Consider the following 16,115-nt stretch of genomic DNA (forward strand, 5'->3'; position numbering starts at 1 on the left):
CAAATATTTCAACATTGCCTTATAAGCTTACAACTTTTGGATGGATTCTACCTTATTTGCTGAAAAGTGTCTTAAGAAGAGGAATGTAAAAAAGTGAAGGGTTAGATAGAAGTTAAGATGCTGTAACATGTCTCCAAAACACTTTTGGGGGATAAAAAATTGGAATATCCTCAAAAGTATACGGTGACAGAAAAAACACTTATACTCTCAAGTAGGAATGGGCTTGTCCATTTGCAACACCAACTACTGCTTGCTCTGATATTTCACCGTTTGTCCATAGGTCTAGGACTTAAATGGAATAAGAATGGTACAAGCAATATTATGTAAGATTTTCGCAGTTTTAAACGTTGTTTCACATATTTTCTTGCGCTATACATTGTAAGCCTACCTGGGTTCATAATGACATTTGGGGAGTAAAAAATCAGCATCGTTGTGCCGCAAAAATGTGTTGGAAGCTGCCGAAGATACCCAAACGAAAACCACCGTTTGTTTACAATCTTTTTAGGAGCCTCCTAAAAATACTGTGAGCCTGGTGCAACTTATTCTTGCGCTGCGCTGAGTCACCGGAAAAGCGAAATAGCTATGCTATTAAGTTGAAAGTTATTGAAAATGATAATCTACATGAGAAAATTTCAATCACTTGTATTTACAGTTTTGGCGCAAAAATCTTACATAATATCGCTTTAACTACAACTCCAAAAGTTTGCCTGCTATATCTGTGTTTTCTTTTTGACACCTCTTCCAACACAAAAGCCACACGTTGGCACTCAAGAATCATAACTGCATAGATCATGGGTGTTGCGTGTAAGTCTCTATTTCACATTTTATTCCTGAGAATGGTGATTCGGTGAACTGGAATTCTGAAATTGAAATGTGTATACATTGTTTATACATGCACAAAGAGAACACAGCCTTCTGTCACGGCCAGCCAAAAACAGTGACAAACAGTAAGTTTTGTTTCCACTACTTGAGGACAATGATTTTCCCTAGAATAGTGTTAACTGCTTCTGTGCTCGGTTTGCAGAAGAGTACTACATGTACATTGAAGGTGAAACAACGTGAATAGAAAAAATGACTAAGGCCACAGCAATTAAATTTTATGGATGACATCCTCCGCAGACTCCAAATCTAATGCGATAGGGAAAAAAAAGGCAGACCAAAAAAACAAGATTCCTACATCTTTAAATTTTGACATCATAAACCTTGTTAAACAGGAACTGATACCTATATTGTGTTAAGTTTACTGCCAACTATTACAACATCCATTTGTCACTGAAACAACTTTGAAAAAAGAAAAGTTTTCAATCATTGTACAAATTTCTTCGATCCAGTGGGAACATCACATATAAAAGGACTGAAATAGATCACTGAATCAAAGTAGAAGACAAAACAAAAAATTAGAGCCTTGACTTCATATTTTTCTGCCATCCACGTTCCGGCATGGCAACAGACATCTTTGCCCATTTTCGGCATGTTGACCACTGTCAGAAGGCAACAATTTTTTTCCAAAATCAGGTGAAAATCAATGCTGATGTCATCCATAAAAATTACTTGCTGTGGTGTAATCAAGACAAACTACATACACAAGTGCAACCACTCAGAACAAATGCAGAGCAAAGGAAGAGACTAAAAGAATTTTTGTTTGTTGTGTCAGCTGTAGAAAATATCAGATTTGCTCCTGGACAGATTTGATAGTAGGAAGATAGAAATGTTTGTGATCATACAAAGAATTCACTGAACAACCTGTACACAAGAACTACCAACAAAGCAATACATTTGGTTTGTATCTACAGACATTTATACGTTCTATCTATCCTATCTTAACTACAAGAATCTGAGAAGTTTGAAGAGGTTGGTTGGTACGCAAAATTATCCCCCCTCCCCAAAATACTGCCAAGCTGTAACAAGCTTAACAACAGTCCACAGCACTATAAAGCTGTTTCTTTCAAGCCGTTGAAGTTAGGTACCCTACCCCCTCTGGCACTCTTGATGGGCTGCAGGTTCCTCTGTGTTTGGGACGGGTGGTGAGGAGGGGGTACGTCCGTAGAGCTGACTCTCAGCTCGGGGTTTATAACATTGTCTACGGGGGAGCTGGGCCGAGCTGGCCAGTTGGGGGCCTTGATACCCCCCGGGGTGGGGTGTCCCCTGTTGTTGCCTGTTTCCTGCCTGTCGGATTCGGACTTGGAGTGTTGGTGGACGGAGTTGTATGACATGAAGTTGGTACCGTCTGTTCCGAAAGAGTTATTCCGGTTGAGTATGGGGAGCTGGCGTTGCGGGAGAGGGTGGAGGCGTGAGTCCGTGTTCCGGGAGTATCCTGTGCCCGCTGCCAGCATCTTTTCCGCCGGCGTCTGAGCCAGCTTGCGGAAGGGTTTGGGTTGTCTGTGCTCTCGATGCTGCATAAGAGAAAAAAACAGTGAACATGACATAGTTGTCACAGAGAATAGAATACATGTACATGTTTTACCGAAGGAAAACATATTGTTTTTGCTCAGTTTCTTCTTCCTCTTCTTCTTCTCCAGTGACCTCTGACCTTAACCAATGTTGTGTCTGTTGCAATGCATATGGTAACTGGTGTTGGGTTACGTCATGTTACAATTTCATAGCAGGAGGAATTTAGACTCCTGTCTGACCATATATATGAATGTGTTTGCGTAACAGAGTAGACCATATGCGAAGGTAAACATTGTGCATTTGCCTTGCAAATGTTACCTTTCTACAAATGTAGTTGTACATGTATTAAGAAACGAGATAGGTAACATTTACAAAGCAAATGCATCATGTTTCCCTTCACATATCCAGCTTAACAAACTACTGCTTTGTTTATTCTTACTCAAACACATTCATATAATAGGGTGACCATGCAGCCCCTCTTGAACTCCGTTCTGCATGGCACTTGCAACATTATGTAACCCAACACCAATTACCATGGTGACAGACGTCTGGCCCTGGTCACTGACCTTATTTGTTTGGAGAAGAAGAAGAGGAAGAAGACGAAACAGAGCAAAAACAATAAGTTTTCCTTCTGCAAAGGTAAACATAATGAAGCACCTAGAACAACCAAAAAATCCTATAGCTTGAAACCTATAGCAATATCGGGGTAGATGTAGATCTTGGAAATGTTTGCAAATAGAACGAATCCTTAATCTGGGTGCCAGACTGTTTCCAGGGCCTACATAGCTAAGGGTCAGTTGCTGGACTCTAGGGCCAACATGTGCCCAAGGAAATTATACCACAGCCCCCTCAGTTAGGCATGCTGGCTAAGTTTGGGCCTAGCGTGCTATGGGTCTGGTATTCAGGATAATGATTCCTGCACAACTCTCGTGAACCCGTGAAGTGAAGACGTTGAATGTGTATGTACCGGTGTGTCCAGTCTCTCCCAGTCTCTAGCCTTGGGTGCCCCTCCCCCATAGATGGCTCTCTGTATGGCTATTCTGTCTGTGTCTCCACCAGGTAGCTGAAAAATAACCCACAGGACTTGTTTGTTTCTTTCTTACATGAGTAGGTTATTCCTCAGTTGATAATGAAAAGATATGAAACTATTCAATAATTATCACAACTTACGTCAAAGGAACAAATTGCCAACTGCACACACACTCATATAAAATTTCACTTTGTTATGGAATGTACCAAATATGATGTTATACGTAACAAGCTATTTACATTTCTCAAATCAAATATAACTGATTTCAAGAGTCTCGATGTTGTAGACAGATTTGAATATATCTTTACATGTAATGGTTCCTACAACGCAAAAATAGGTAGATATATAAAGGAATGCTTTGTTATTAGAAAAAAAACGAAACTTGTGAGAAGCCCACTCGATTGTAACACTTTATCAAAGACTTGTGCTAGCCCTTATTGTTTGAGTAATTAAGATATGTTAGGTTTTATTCGACTTTAGGTCTTATCCAACATCTATTTTATTGTTTGTTACTCTCTTTATGTAGTTTGCCATACATTGTACCATGTGCAATTGTCGTGCAATAAAGTTCTTCTGTTATAAAATAACATTAAAGGCTCCGTACAGTGGAAGCTTTCTTCTTTTTCTTCTTCCTGATGAAGTTTTGTTGGTAGGTTCCCGCAGGTTTCCAGGCAGGTTCAGTATCAGGCTCAGCGTCTTTCCTACAGGAGGATAGCAGCTTGTTTTAGTAAAGTGACAGGCTAAAGAAGTGTTTTATTGATGTTCACAAGTAGATATATTAACAGTAATGTTATACAAGTCAGGCCACACTGATTTAATTTTATGGATGATTGCATTGATTTTTGCCTGTTCTCAAAAAAAAAAAATCAACTCCTCCGAGGCTCTGGCCTGGGTGCCTCTATAGTCCATGGTTGCTAGCAACAATATGAAGCCGGCGGTAACTAAGGACGCAGGCTGCCAATGCTCCACGGAACTCAAGAACAGTACCAACTCATAAATGCTGCAAGAGGCCAGCATGACGTGCTGGCTTGATTTTAAAGTTACTGTAGTTATATACATTGTACTATAGCGAATTCACAATACCAGCTTCGTATCCCTGTTGTTTAGCAGCATTTTTTATTACTACAATTTTTTTTTTATTTGCCTGCGCGCGCACTAGTTTGGAAGTCTTCAGAGGATGTCATCCATAAAATTAACTCAGTGTGGCCTCAGCAAAAAATACAGTGGCACAGTAGTAACTTAACAAGTTCATTCAGCTATAGCACACATATATGTTTTAACAAATTTTATTTTCAAAACCCTATTTTCAAGACTCTTCCTATAGAACTTGTATCTCACCACTGTTCAGGTTCCTGTGCTGTCCCTCCCCAGGTCCTGTTCCCCCCTGTTGTCTGAGTGGTTCCTCCCCAGTTCCTGTTGCCACCAGTGGAGTCAGGGGAAGAGTCGAAGACCATGGAGGGGCCGTACTTGTAAGGGTAGGTGTACTTCATGGGGTCATGCTGGGGGCTACGCTCTGGAACCAAAAGACATCACATAATTATTTAGTTTTAAAGCAAAAGGTTAGGCAATGCAAGTCAGGACACAGAAAGAAGATTTTTATCTGATTTTGGAAAAGAAAAACAAAACAAAAAAAACACTACTTGAATGTTATAGAAGTGACACTAGTTTGCTAGACTTGAGTGTAATAATACCACACTACCACAATAGTTTCACTACCATAACATTTCTTGAAAGAAACAGAAATAAAAGATATGATACCATGTTTTGCCACTTGCTACAATGTTAATCTAATTTAGGCTTCTTGGTAGGCATCTCTCGGTCCATCTTGTTCCTTTTTCACACACTTGTATTAGATTTTGATATCAAAGTCTCTCTGGTGGTCCATCAATACTGATGATAACATAGGTATTTACATGCAGCAAAATCTGTGGCTTTATGAGACTGGAGTCTTGACAGATTTAAAGATATTATGGGCCTATTGTTGGCTGATCAGAGATGACGTTATGTAAATGTACATTAGGCCACACCAATTTAATTTCTTGGTTAACGGATTCGCCTGCTTCATTTTTTTCTGATTTGCAAAAAAAAAAAAATTCAGAATTAACTGCAAAATGCTCATATTTTGCCCCGAACAGTTGAAAAAAGTCCTTTTCTTCCTAGTTGTTACAGTTATTCCATCTTTCAATGCAATGGTATCATTAAAAGTTCAAAATTCATTGTTTAAATTTTGAACCAGCCTGGTGTGTTGACTTCATGGCTCCTATCCTACCATTTTGGGCCATAATAGGATGCCTAGGCCTGTTTTTATTTTTTATTTTTTCCGCCCGCCCGCTCCATTATTTTTCTAGAAAAATCCGTTAACCAAGAAATTAAATTGATGTGGCCTTAGGTTCCATGTGAAGAAGTGAAGCATGCAATAAGATGAAGAAAATTCACAAGAAGGCAAGTAAAAGCCCTTCCACCACACCAACCTGAGGACTCCTTGTTATCAAAGCCACCCTCCATACTGCCCCTGGCTGTGTTACCATCTGTACAAGAAGTACACAAACAAGACAGAAAACCTTAACATAGTACCCCACCACACAGGAATAAAGCATGATATTACATACAGAAACAAGGGTGTAAGTGGTTGAATAGCTGGTTGGCACAATAGGATTTATTTTTGCACAACAAGCACAGCTAACAACAGAAACAACTATAAAAACCAATGTTGTGAAACATCTTCATACAAACTAAACATTTCCTCCAAGAACCCACTTATAAAAAGAGAAGGGGACCTTCCCGGTGTGAGTGGTTCAAACCTTACAGTTTGGTCTTACGCAGCTTGTACAAGTACAAAAACGAGTGTTATATGCCTAAAGGCGGTTTACTAGTTATGCGAAACAAACAGAGCTCTATCCTTCATACAAGTTTGGATTAGAAAGTCAGCCCCTGTAAAGAACCGGGACGAGGGGGGGTACAAACTAAGCCACGTTTGGGACACTGTTCTCGCCGCAAAAGCGCCACCTACATCGGCTACATATAGCGGTGAGATGCAGTACTCCAGTCAGAAGCTCTGAAGAAGGTGTCTGACGGACATCGAAATGTCAGCAAGGTGAGAATTTACTGGTTGTGTAAAAAGAAATACCTGTCTCCTAAGTTCTACCAACCTGATGAAATTATTTTTGGAAATATCCTTCATACAGTATTTCATTGAACACAATGTCATACTTCAAGTAAAGCTTTACACATTTTATCTGTAACAGTGTTACCAGTACATAGTATACAGAGTGTGTATGTACCATAGTACTGGCTCTTTGCTCTCCTTTCTCTCAGTAAAGACCCAGCATCATGACCACGCCCTGTGGAGTGGACATCTCCATCCAATCCCTGAAGATGAAAAAAGAGCATACGGCATGTATTCAGAACAATGATGAAATGACCAATGCAAAAAGATGTCACATTTTTTTCAGAAATGAGTACCAAAGTTAGACCAGGGCTCGAAATACTGGGAGCAAGTGCACCTTAGTGCACCCAAATTTGGAGCTGTGCACCCAATTCTTTTCTGGTGCACCCAAATATTTTCGTAGGTTTACATATGTAAAGATATCAAATGTACAGCATATTCCTAACATTCAAGTGTCATAGTACTTTCTTAAGAAATGAAACAATTAGTTTTTGCTGACATTCCAACATCTGTGTCCATAATATCACCAGGGTCCATAATATCGCCACCTTGAGAAAAAATGTGCTTAAAGATATTTTCACTACATTTGATGTGTGAAGAGTGCATACCAAAAGTATGTTGCAGTAAAAATATCTTTAAGCACACTGTTTCTCAAGGTGGCGATATTATGGACCCTGGTGATATTATAGACACAGATGTTACCTATTTCACCTCCAAAGGTGCACCCAAAAAATTTTGTGCACTTAATTTCTTTTAGGTTGTGTGCACCAGTTTTGTTGGTGATATATAGTGATGATTAACTGTTTTGAGCCCACCTCTCCTCTAGAGTTGACCCCTGGCAGTCGCTGTTTCTCCGGAGCGGAATCTGCCGACCCGTCCCTGTTCCGTCTACGGTTCATCACGGTCACGCCATTTTGTTTGGAGAAGCGGAAGTCTTCCACAACACTGGACTGGAACTGAGAATAACAGAAGTTTAAGTACAGAGTTGTTGTTGCGTTTTCCTTTTGTATAGAAATTCACATTTTTCCAATGAAGTAGCAAAATATATCAGTTCTATGAGTATTAGTCAATCATCACCTCATATTACATGGAAAAGATTAAGCTAGGACCACACTACATGTAATACTGTGTAAAGCGTCAAGGTGCAACTAAAGAATCTGCAGTCACTAAACTAACCTTTACTGCCTTCTTGTCAACATTTGCACCATCTTGGCCGAGACAGGGTGGACTAGTACCCTGTCCAGCCTCCTCCACGTCTGGGAAGGTACTCTCGCTCCTCCCCGGGGTGGGGCCCTCCATCCCTACCCCCTGGGGGAACCTCTGGGTCAGCTCAAAACTAGTCACAGGCCGGTTGACCTCTAGGTCAGAGTTTCTCCCATTCAGACCAGCTTGGTACTGTGGTAAGGGTTTCACATTGCCACCCTGTTTACTGTCAGGGTTTTGTCTAAGGTCCGCTGTGTTGCCATGACGATTGCCCCGCCCTTCTGGGTTCTCTTGGTTCCATGCCTGGGGTTGTGTACTTCTCTCTCCAGTCATGTTGTTTGTTTGCTTTGAAACATTGTTATGTTGCCGAGTGTCGTCGATATTCGAGTGGTTACGTATGTTCGGGTAAACGTTCCCTTGATGCCTTGCAGCGTCGGCGTTGTTCCGCAAGTACGGGGGAAGTCTGTTCTCCGTAACTCTCGCGTTGGGTGCGTTTCCATTGTTCCTTACGTTCCCGTGTATCCTTGCATCTTCGGTGTTCCCATGAGTCCTTGCTGCTCCTGTTTCCCTCCCCTGTTGCTGAGAGTCCTCGGCTGTTCTCTGATTTCTCGTATGCAAATTCTCCTTACCCTGATGTCTCGCGTCCGAGCTGTCCGAATGTACGCCGTCCCGCTTAGGACCTACAACTTTCGACCAACCAGGCTTTAACAGCTTGCTTGTGTGAGTTCTTTGGTCGCTTTCCTGCAACTTTGGTATGTTTGTACTCTCAGCAGCCCTTGGTTTTGGCTCGGGAATGTTGGCACCGTATTTGGGAGGATGGTTTTTCCTCTCCTCGTTGTTTTCAGCCCTGTCCTTGGTGGTGTTTTTGCCAGACTTGAGGTACTTGAGGAGTTGGCCCCCGGCCTGCGTACTGACCTGTGGTACGGAGGTACCGTGTTGGCCCGTACTGGAATGTTCCATTGAGAGAGGGGGGGCATGGCCGTTCATGTGTTCACTGTAAGTTGGAGGCCTGCTAGGCAGTTGTCTGCCCTCAGTTCTACATTTGTATGGACAAAATATATGTAAGTGGAAATAATAGGTATGAAAAAAAAAAACAGAAAACATAATAGTGTTGAAGTTATCATTCTCATGTCATATAACTTGATAGGATAATCCTTCTGTATAAAGAATTATTATCTGATGTTCTAGACAGCCTGAAAATTTTTCCAGTTATCTCAACAGTTTAACGAAAATTTGAAACCCTCTGAAATGCTATTTCCTGCATTCTGAGTGCAAATTTTGACTAAGCATACATGTACGTTGTAGTTTAATGACATCTCTTTCCATATGGAAACTGTGGGAGAATTTTTGTCTGTCACAAGCAGAAAAATTTCGTGTCAGAAAGACGGACATTGACTAGAACACTGCAATCATCATTTTTCCATACATTATATTATCATGCCCGGGCCGTGATAACGTTCGATGACAGATTCCGGACCAGTCCATACTTTACGGTACAGCCCAGGCTTCCATAGAACGATTCAAATGTGTTTTGCCATAACCGCGTGTGCCGATTTCGAAAATTCGAATACAGAATTCCGACATTGGAATTGATGTTGTTGCAATTTTTTAGTTTAGGGACACCAAACTTGGGCTCATTTTGCATTGAAATGCACATTTTTTTTTTGGTAGGTATGACATAAATAAAATACAACACAGTGTATTCCGCATCGCCCTCGGTCCTCCCGCAAGTCGGATCACCCTCGGTCCTCCCGTGAGTCCGATCGTGCTTGGCCTTCGGCCATCGGGCGATCCGACACGCGGTCGGGTCCATACCTCGGGCGATACGGAATACCCCGTGTTGTGTTCTATATTTACACACCTTGTGCTGATGTGTTCCCTGTGTGCAGCTTTGCTGTGTGTGGAGTTGATTCTGTAAGGCCTCTTGTTCTGTCTCAGGATCCTCTCAGTCTCAAACGCTGGATGTTCCAGACACTGCTCTATAGACAGTCTCTCCTTCGGATCAAGTCTCAACACTCCCTACAACAGAACATTTTGCAAAAATTCCACATTTTTTTTCTATTCCAACATTTATACGGTACAAGACATGGTGACGGCACACTCAAGTTTTCTTTCAACTTATTTTTATGCCGCCACCAACGCAGACAAATGCATGGACAACAGACATACTCATTTTCACCTGAGTTAAGTGAGGAAATTCGTGTGTCACAAGATCGGTGTCATGGCAGGATTCGAACTCGGGATCTCTTGGTTCCGAGCCGAATGCTATCGTTACATGACCCCACAGGAATTCCATATTTGCCGTGGTAGTCCCAAACTTTCTTCAAAACCAAGTACATGCAGTATACAAACAAAATAGGAAATAACCATTTAATGCAATGAGAAAATTTACAAGTCAAGAAAAGAATTTAAGAGTCAATAATGACTGATGCTATACTCACAGCCATGAAGTCCAGAGTGACACTGTTGATAATGTTATGGTACCTCCTCTCTAGGGTGATGGGCTCGGAAACTGCTGGGAACTGGGAAAACAGATACGGTATAAAATTTCTTATGTTGAAAATTACAGTTGAAACATGTTTAACCCTAAGTCCTGCTGGCAATTTTTACGCAATATTTCAAATAATGTGATGTCTTAACCAGGTCATAGTCCGTTGACTTTTTTTGCCCCGTGGTGGCATAGTTACTTCCGCATTCGTTGTGTTTCGCTGCGGTGTGATGCGTTGCATGAGAAATACCCCCAAATCATACATGTACACATACAGGGTGCTACATGTATATAGATGGTACTGCATGAACGAATCGATTATGAACTTTATTGCTCGACATATGTGCAACCCACATACATGTATATATATATATGTATATATATATGGGCTCCGCAGGACAAGGGTTAATATGGACGAAGTTACATGTAGTTACAGGTCTACAGACATCTTACCTTTAGCCCTGAGAACCTGGGGTTTGCATAGAAAAGGTCCATCTGGTCAGGAGGTAGGATGCCCAGCACCTTCTGTATGGTGTACAGCTGGTCAATCTCGCTTTCCCCGGGGAACAGCGGCTGTCCATCTGACAGCTCGCCCAGGATACAGCCAATCGACCACAGGTCCACGGACTTACCATATGGTGCTCTGGTGTAGGTGGGAGAAACGTTGATAACGGTTAGAAAATCTCCAGACTATGCATGATGTACAAAATGACTAATAAACTGGTGGATGTCCCAACTACTAAGTACCTAATGAGAACAAGAAATAGTCATGCCTTCAAGTACCAGAGTTATCAACCAAGGATTGAGGTGTTCAAGAATTCATTCTTTCCTAGAACTATCGCAGAGTGGAACTCCCTGTCACCAAGTACAGTAGGGGCATTATCATTAGATAGCTTTGAACAATGTCAAGAGTTAGATGTTCAAGGTTAGGTGTAACAAGTCGATCGGTATAATGTAGCCAGCTGCCGCCGCACCGTGTGCCTGCGAAGCTGGTGTGTTATGCCGAAGGGCGGTTACACCGGCTATACAGATACAGAATTGTTACTCAAGCAACTGGATAATTTTTAAACTGTCGGATGTTTCAAGTAGCATCCACTACCTTCTCATCAGTGACTGAGAGAAACATTCATGTCAAAATCATTATTTACCAATAGGAGAGCACAGCACAGTAGCACAATACTGTTTGTCAGTTATGATTGTCAAACGACAGTATAAACAAGATTTTTAAACTGATGAATAAATGTCTGAAAAGTTGTATGTTTGCATGTGTCTTTCCTGAATATTTTTTCATTTTTTTCTGTCAAAAATTAATGATCATAACAAAAAGTACTGATGATCCTTACCCCAGCAGTAGTTCTGGAGACCTGTACCATCTGGTGGCCACATAGTCTGTGTAGGGAGCACTGCCGCCACCTTGGAGGTTCCTCGCAAAGCCTAGAACAGATTGTAGTTCAATGTTAGAACACTAGGAGGCACTGCAGTGTTGGCTTGAAGTGCTTTTTTGGTAAAACCAAGGAGGATCCAAGCCTTCTTGGTAAAAACAATGAGGAAATTTTGAATCACAAGCCAAATGTTCTCATTGAAATATCTGGAGGTTCCTCGCAAAGCCTGGAACAGATTGTAGTTCAATGTTTGAACACTAGGAGGTGCTGAACTGTTGGATTCAAGTATTTTTTGTAAAACCAAGCAGGATCCAAGCCTTCTTGGTAAAAACAATGAGGAAATTTTGAATCACAAGCCAAATGTTCTCATTGAAATATCTGGAGGTTCCTCGCAAAGCCTGAAACAGATTGTAGTTCAATGTTTGAACACTAGGAGGCACTGCAGTGTTGGCTTGAAGTGCCTCTTGGTCAAGACATGATTTAAAAGCCAAAATTTCTCAGTGAAAAATCTTGAAAGTCTGCAAGATTTTACAACATATAATCGTTTTGCTGTAAAAAAAAGCTATCAGATATTTAGACCGAAAGTACCCTTTTCTCAGCATCCTATTGTAAAGGGCATTAATGACAAAAGCATTGCAATTATTTAGCAATCAGACAGGTGGCTCTACTACAATGTACCGTACAATACACAACACCTACTCCCTCATTAACACCATTAACACCTCTAATTAGAGCTTTACTGACTGAAAATAAATGATGGTCTTTCTACAGTTTGCTAACCCTTTGTGCAGATGTCCCCTTAGCAACACCAAGCAGTAGAAAAAAGGCATTTGGTAATTATAGTAATTTATCTAATTTGGAGATAACAGTATCATTAAGGCATTAACCCATGAAAGGCCATGATTATGATAAGGGTAGAGTCACATGGGAGTAAAAAAAGTGGTTCCATTCCAGGCTCTTTGAGTCTTCTTACTGCAAGTTACATATTGAGCTTTAAAACTAGCTAGAAACTTTGACAACTCTACAGTACCAGGGTTCTCACCAGGATTTTTTCACAGCAGGGGTCAGGTACAGAAGGCACAACTTTCGCGGCACAAGACGTGCATTTAGTAGAAAAATTTTGAAACTCATGACCCCCTGAGACACTATTTCTCGCTTAATGAAGGACAGATTTTGTTAAGTTAAGATTTTCCCTTTGCTATAGCATCATTCTGAAGCTATATTTTCAGTTTTTGCAAGATTTATGAAGGTTTTCCCACCAAAAACACCCCTATGCTGGTTGAAATACAGCATAGGGGTCCAAATCACAGCATAGGGGGTCCAAATTACAGCATAGGGGCCAAAGGCCTGGCGAGAACTGTAATATAGTATATACTACTGGTATGCATGCTTTAGAGTTTCAGCAAGCATGTCTGTTTTTCTTCAACTTTCTTTTCTTTTGGTTGTTGCTCCTGCTATCATTTCTAAGGGCATTCACAGATGTACAGTGCAATTATATAGAGAGATGTTCAATCGAAGCAGTATTCAAAAGACGTGGGAAGAGATCTGAACGAAATAAAATTCCAAACTCACCAAAATCACAGAGCTTCAGGAGTCCCTCCTTGCTTATGAGTAGATTCTCAGGTTTGATGTCTGGATGAAAAGATTAAATAGATTATTAGAGAGAAAGGCATGAACACACATCATCACCCTTAATCACTTAGTAAACAGCACAGCCTTGGGACCACATCATATTATTGATAGGCATGCATAGAATGACTACAGAGCATACACGACAACCAACAATGACAATTGTACACACTCAGCAGATTTTTAAAATGCAATTCCCAACACAAAGAAGAGTTGACTTATTCAAATTTCTGCTATACAACTTACAGTTCTTGTCTCTGTGTTGGAAATGGCAGTTTAAAGATCCTTCTTCAAAATAAAGTCTATCAACACAGATGAATGTTCAAACACTGGGAAAAGCTTTGCATGAAAAGTTGTACTAGTACTTGTAGGCACAGAAAATGACCAGAAGACAATGTTGTTTTACTGAATGTCTTTTTGGGTCTTGACAATGCAAATGTTCACTCTTTCTAATCTACATCTACACAGTTTGCTTGCACTCACAGGGCTCAAAATACTGGGTGCATGTGCACCTTAGTGCACCAAAATTTGGAGCTGTGCACCCAATTTTTTTCGTGGGTTTACGTACATATATGATTGTAAAGATGTTAAACGTATAGTGGTATACATCATATTCTTAATCATTGTCAGAATCATTGTCATAGCACTTTTCTTAAAAAATGAAACATAATTAGTTTTTGCTGACATTCTACTTATTTTATCTTATACGGTGCACCCAAAAAAGTATTTGTGCTCCTCATTTTTTAGGTTGGGTGTACCAGTGCACCTATATTCCCAAAAATGAATTTCGAGCCCTGATACATGATGATAAGGCCACACCAATATAATTTGTTGGTTCACGGATTCGCCTGCTTCATTTTTTCTGATTTGCAAAAAAAAGAAAAACACTTCAGCCTCTGAATCAACTCCAAAATGTTCATTTTTTGGTCCCAACAGTTGGTTAAAGGAGGTCCCTTCTCTTCAGAGATGTTACAGTTTTTCCATCTATCAATGCAGTGATTTGATTAAAGGTTTAAAATTTAATGTTTTAATTACAAACTAGCCTGGTATGTTGACTTCATGGCCATTTGGGGCAATCATAGGATGCCTTTTGTGTTTTCTATCTTTTTTCGCCCTGTCGTTTCATACTCTTTATGAAAAAATCCGAGAACCAACAAATAAAATTGGTGTGGCCTATGACTTACCTCTGTGAATAATGTCGTTCTTGTGGCACCAGTGGATAGCCAGGATGAGCTGGTAGATGTAGCTGCGGGTCTGCTCAAAGGGAACACCGTTGGGCATGGCCTCAAGTATCTCCAACATGTTCTGTGTGGAGAAGGGATAAAACAAATAGGTTGTTATCACCACTGTCATTGGGTGTTCTGTCATGTTGAGAACAAATTCTAGCAAATTGGCCAATTGGTGTCAGCTTTTCAGATGTACCATTCATGTGGACTTTGTCAAAAATTATGAGCCACACTTTTTCTCATACTCTCTTGCTAGTGCATTATCTTTACATAAACTGTTCTTTCTTTTGTGTTGCAATAGAAAAATATGCAGATAAACTATAAACAAACAAACAAACAAGCATACTTATCCCCATCCACAGAAACTGAAAAATGTAACATTATAGGACTGTCTTACAAAATCTGCAAAATTAAAAAGGAAACTAGAAAGGCTGATATTTGCTCGGGAGCAAATGCAGCAAATGGCATTACCACATCCCCCGTACCAAAAGTGGATCTATCCCCCTTCATGGTGTGGTGAAGCCATAATAATCGAACCACCAGTAAAAATGCATTCCTACCTTCTCCACATATTCGAACACCAGGTACAGTTTGCCTCTACGTTTGAAAGCCTCCTTCAACTCAACGATGTTCTCATTCTTCAGCATCCGCAGTACCTTCAGCTCCCGCAAGGTGGTGCGCTTCACATCTTCATTGTCTGAAAAATTTAGGAAAGACTTGTAATTTGACAAATATGCCACATGTCAACTACACATCATATATGTAGCAACATCAATACAAAGTGTCCAGCTCACAAAAGAAATTGGCCAATCCCTCATATTCTGCTACATGCTATGAAGATAATTCGTCAAAAATACTTCTTGAAATTTAATTACGAACATTTCCTCCCTAAATTCTGCAGGGATGTGATTATACATTGCCGGGATGTCAGACCCCTTTATGTAACGGAAGTCGCGTTGAATAATTTATTATGTAGAACATTGAAGGTAACAGGACCCAAGACCACAACAGAGAACACACCCTAGTAACCTTACAAGCCGTCACATTCAGTCTTATTCACCTCCTGACGGATTACTAAAACCTATCCTGAAGGCAGTTTATTAATAATTCAAAAGGAACAGATGAGGACATATAATATGATTGAGAAAGATTTACTGCATAAACACTTACAGTTGTCAGAGCTGACATTCAAAACAAAGCTTCATGTTAGCTTTGTGCTCGGCCCTCCCTTTCTTTTTTCTTTGAAAGTCTCTGCGTATCAATCAAAACTGTTTTTCAGCCTTTAGCGTTCAACTTTGGACTAGGACCAATTCAAACGTTAGCATATTGTGTGATTTTTTTTTTGGGTGCCAGGGAATTGCTTGCACATGTAATTGTGACGTCTGCGCATTTTGGTTGTTGAATGTTATTATTAACCCAATCTGTTAGGACAATGCTCCTCAGCAAAAAGGTTAATCAGAAGTAATCATGAAATATCCACAACTGACAAACATGGTTCTGTTTTAAAGCCTTCTCTAAAGCCTTGGACTAATCTTGTTTGTTTAGTAATAAGTGTCATGTTTGTGGGTTTGTTGTAGACTAGTATATCAGGTTCCCTTCA

The 16,115-nt window shown here is 40.5% G+C and overlaps 1 protein-coding gene across 3 annotated transcripts in view; it reads right to left on the reverse strand.

Moving 5' to 3' along the window:
• Nucleotides 1-1,476: 1,476 nt before the first annotated feature.
• The window catches only part of LOC109487873 (cyclin-dependent kinase-like 5), a 31,647-nt gene continuing 17,008 nt past the window's right edge, over nt 1,477-16,115 (reverse strand). Inside the window, exons 4-18 of one of the 3 annotated variants that reach the window (XM_019791972.1) lie at nt 15,076-15,212; nt 14,474-14,594; nt 13,233-13,292; nt 11,622-11,712; nt 10,732-10,921; nt 10,232-10,312; nt 9,652-9,809; nt 7,764-8,826; nt 7,403-7,543; nt 6,703-6,790; nt 5,893-5,949; nt 4,760-4,934; nt 4,026-4,122; nt 3,359-3,454; nt 1,477-2,393 (exon numbers count right to left, since the gene is read on the reverse strand). In XM_019791972.1, coding sequence (XP_019647531.1) covers nt 1,929-2,393; nt 3,359-3,454; nt 4,026-4,122; nt 4,760-4,934; nt 5,893-5,949; nt 6,703-6,790; nt 7,403-7,543; nt 7,764-8,826; nt 9,652-9,809; nt 10,232-10,312; nt 10,732-10,921; nt 11,622-11,712; nt 13,233-13,292; nt 14,474-14,594; nt 15,076-15,212 — 3,020 coding nt within the window. In that variant the 3' untranslated portion in view covers nt 1,477-1,928. The remainder of the gene's footprint in view (nt 2,394-3,358; nt 3,455-4,025; nt 4,123-4,759; nt 4,935-5,892; nt 5,950-6,702; nt 6,791-7,402; nt 7,544-7,763; nt 8,827-9,651; nt 9,810-10,231; nt 10,313-10,731; nt 10,922-11,621; nt 11,713-13,232; nt 13,293-14,473; nt 14,595-15,075; nt 15,213-16,115) is intronic. The other 2 variants (XM_019791973.1, XM_019791974.1) reach the window with 2 other exon arrangements.

The sequence above is a fragment of the Branchiostoma belcheri genome, unplaced genomic scaffold (genome assembly GCF_001625305.1).
Source record: "Branchiostoma belcheri isolate BF01 breed outbred unplaced genomic scaffold, Haploidv18h27 scaffold9, whole genome shotgun sequence".
NCBI classification, from domain to species: Eukaryota; Metazoa; Chordata; class Leptocardii; order Amphioxiformes; family Branchiostomatidae; genus Branchiostoma; species Branchiostoma belcheri.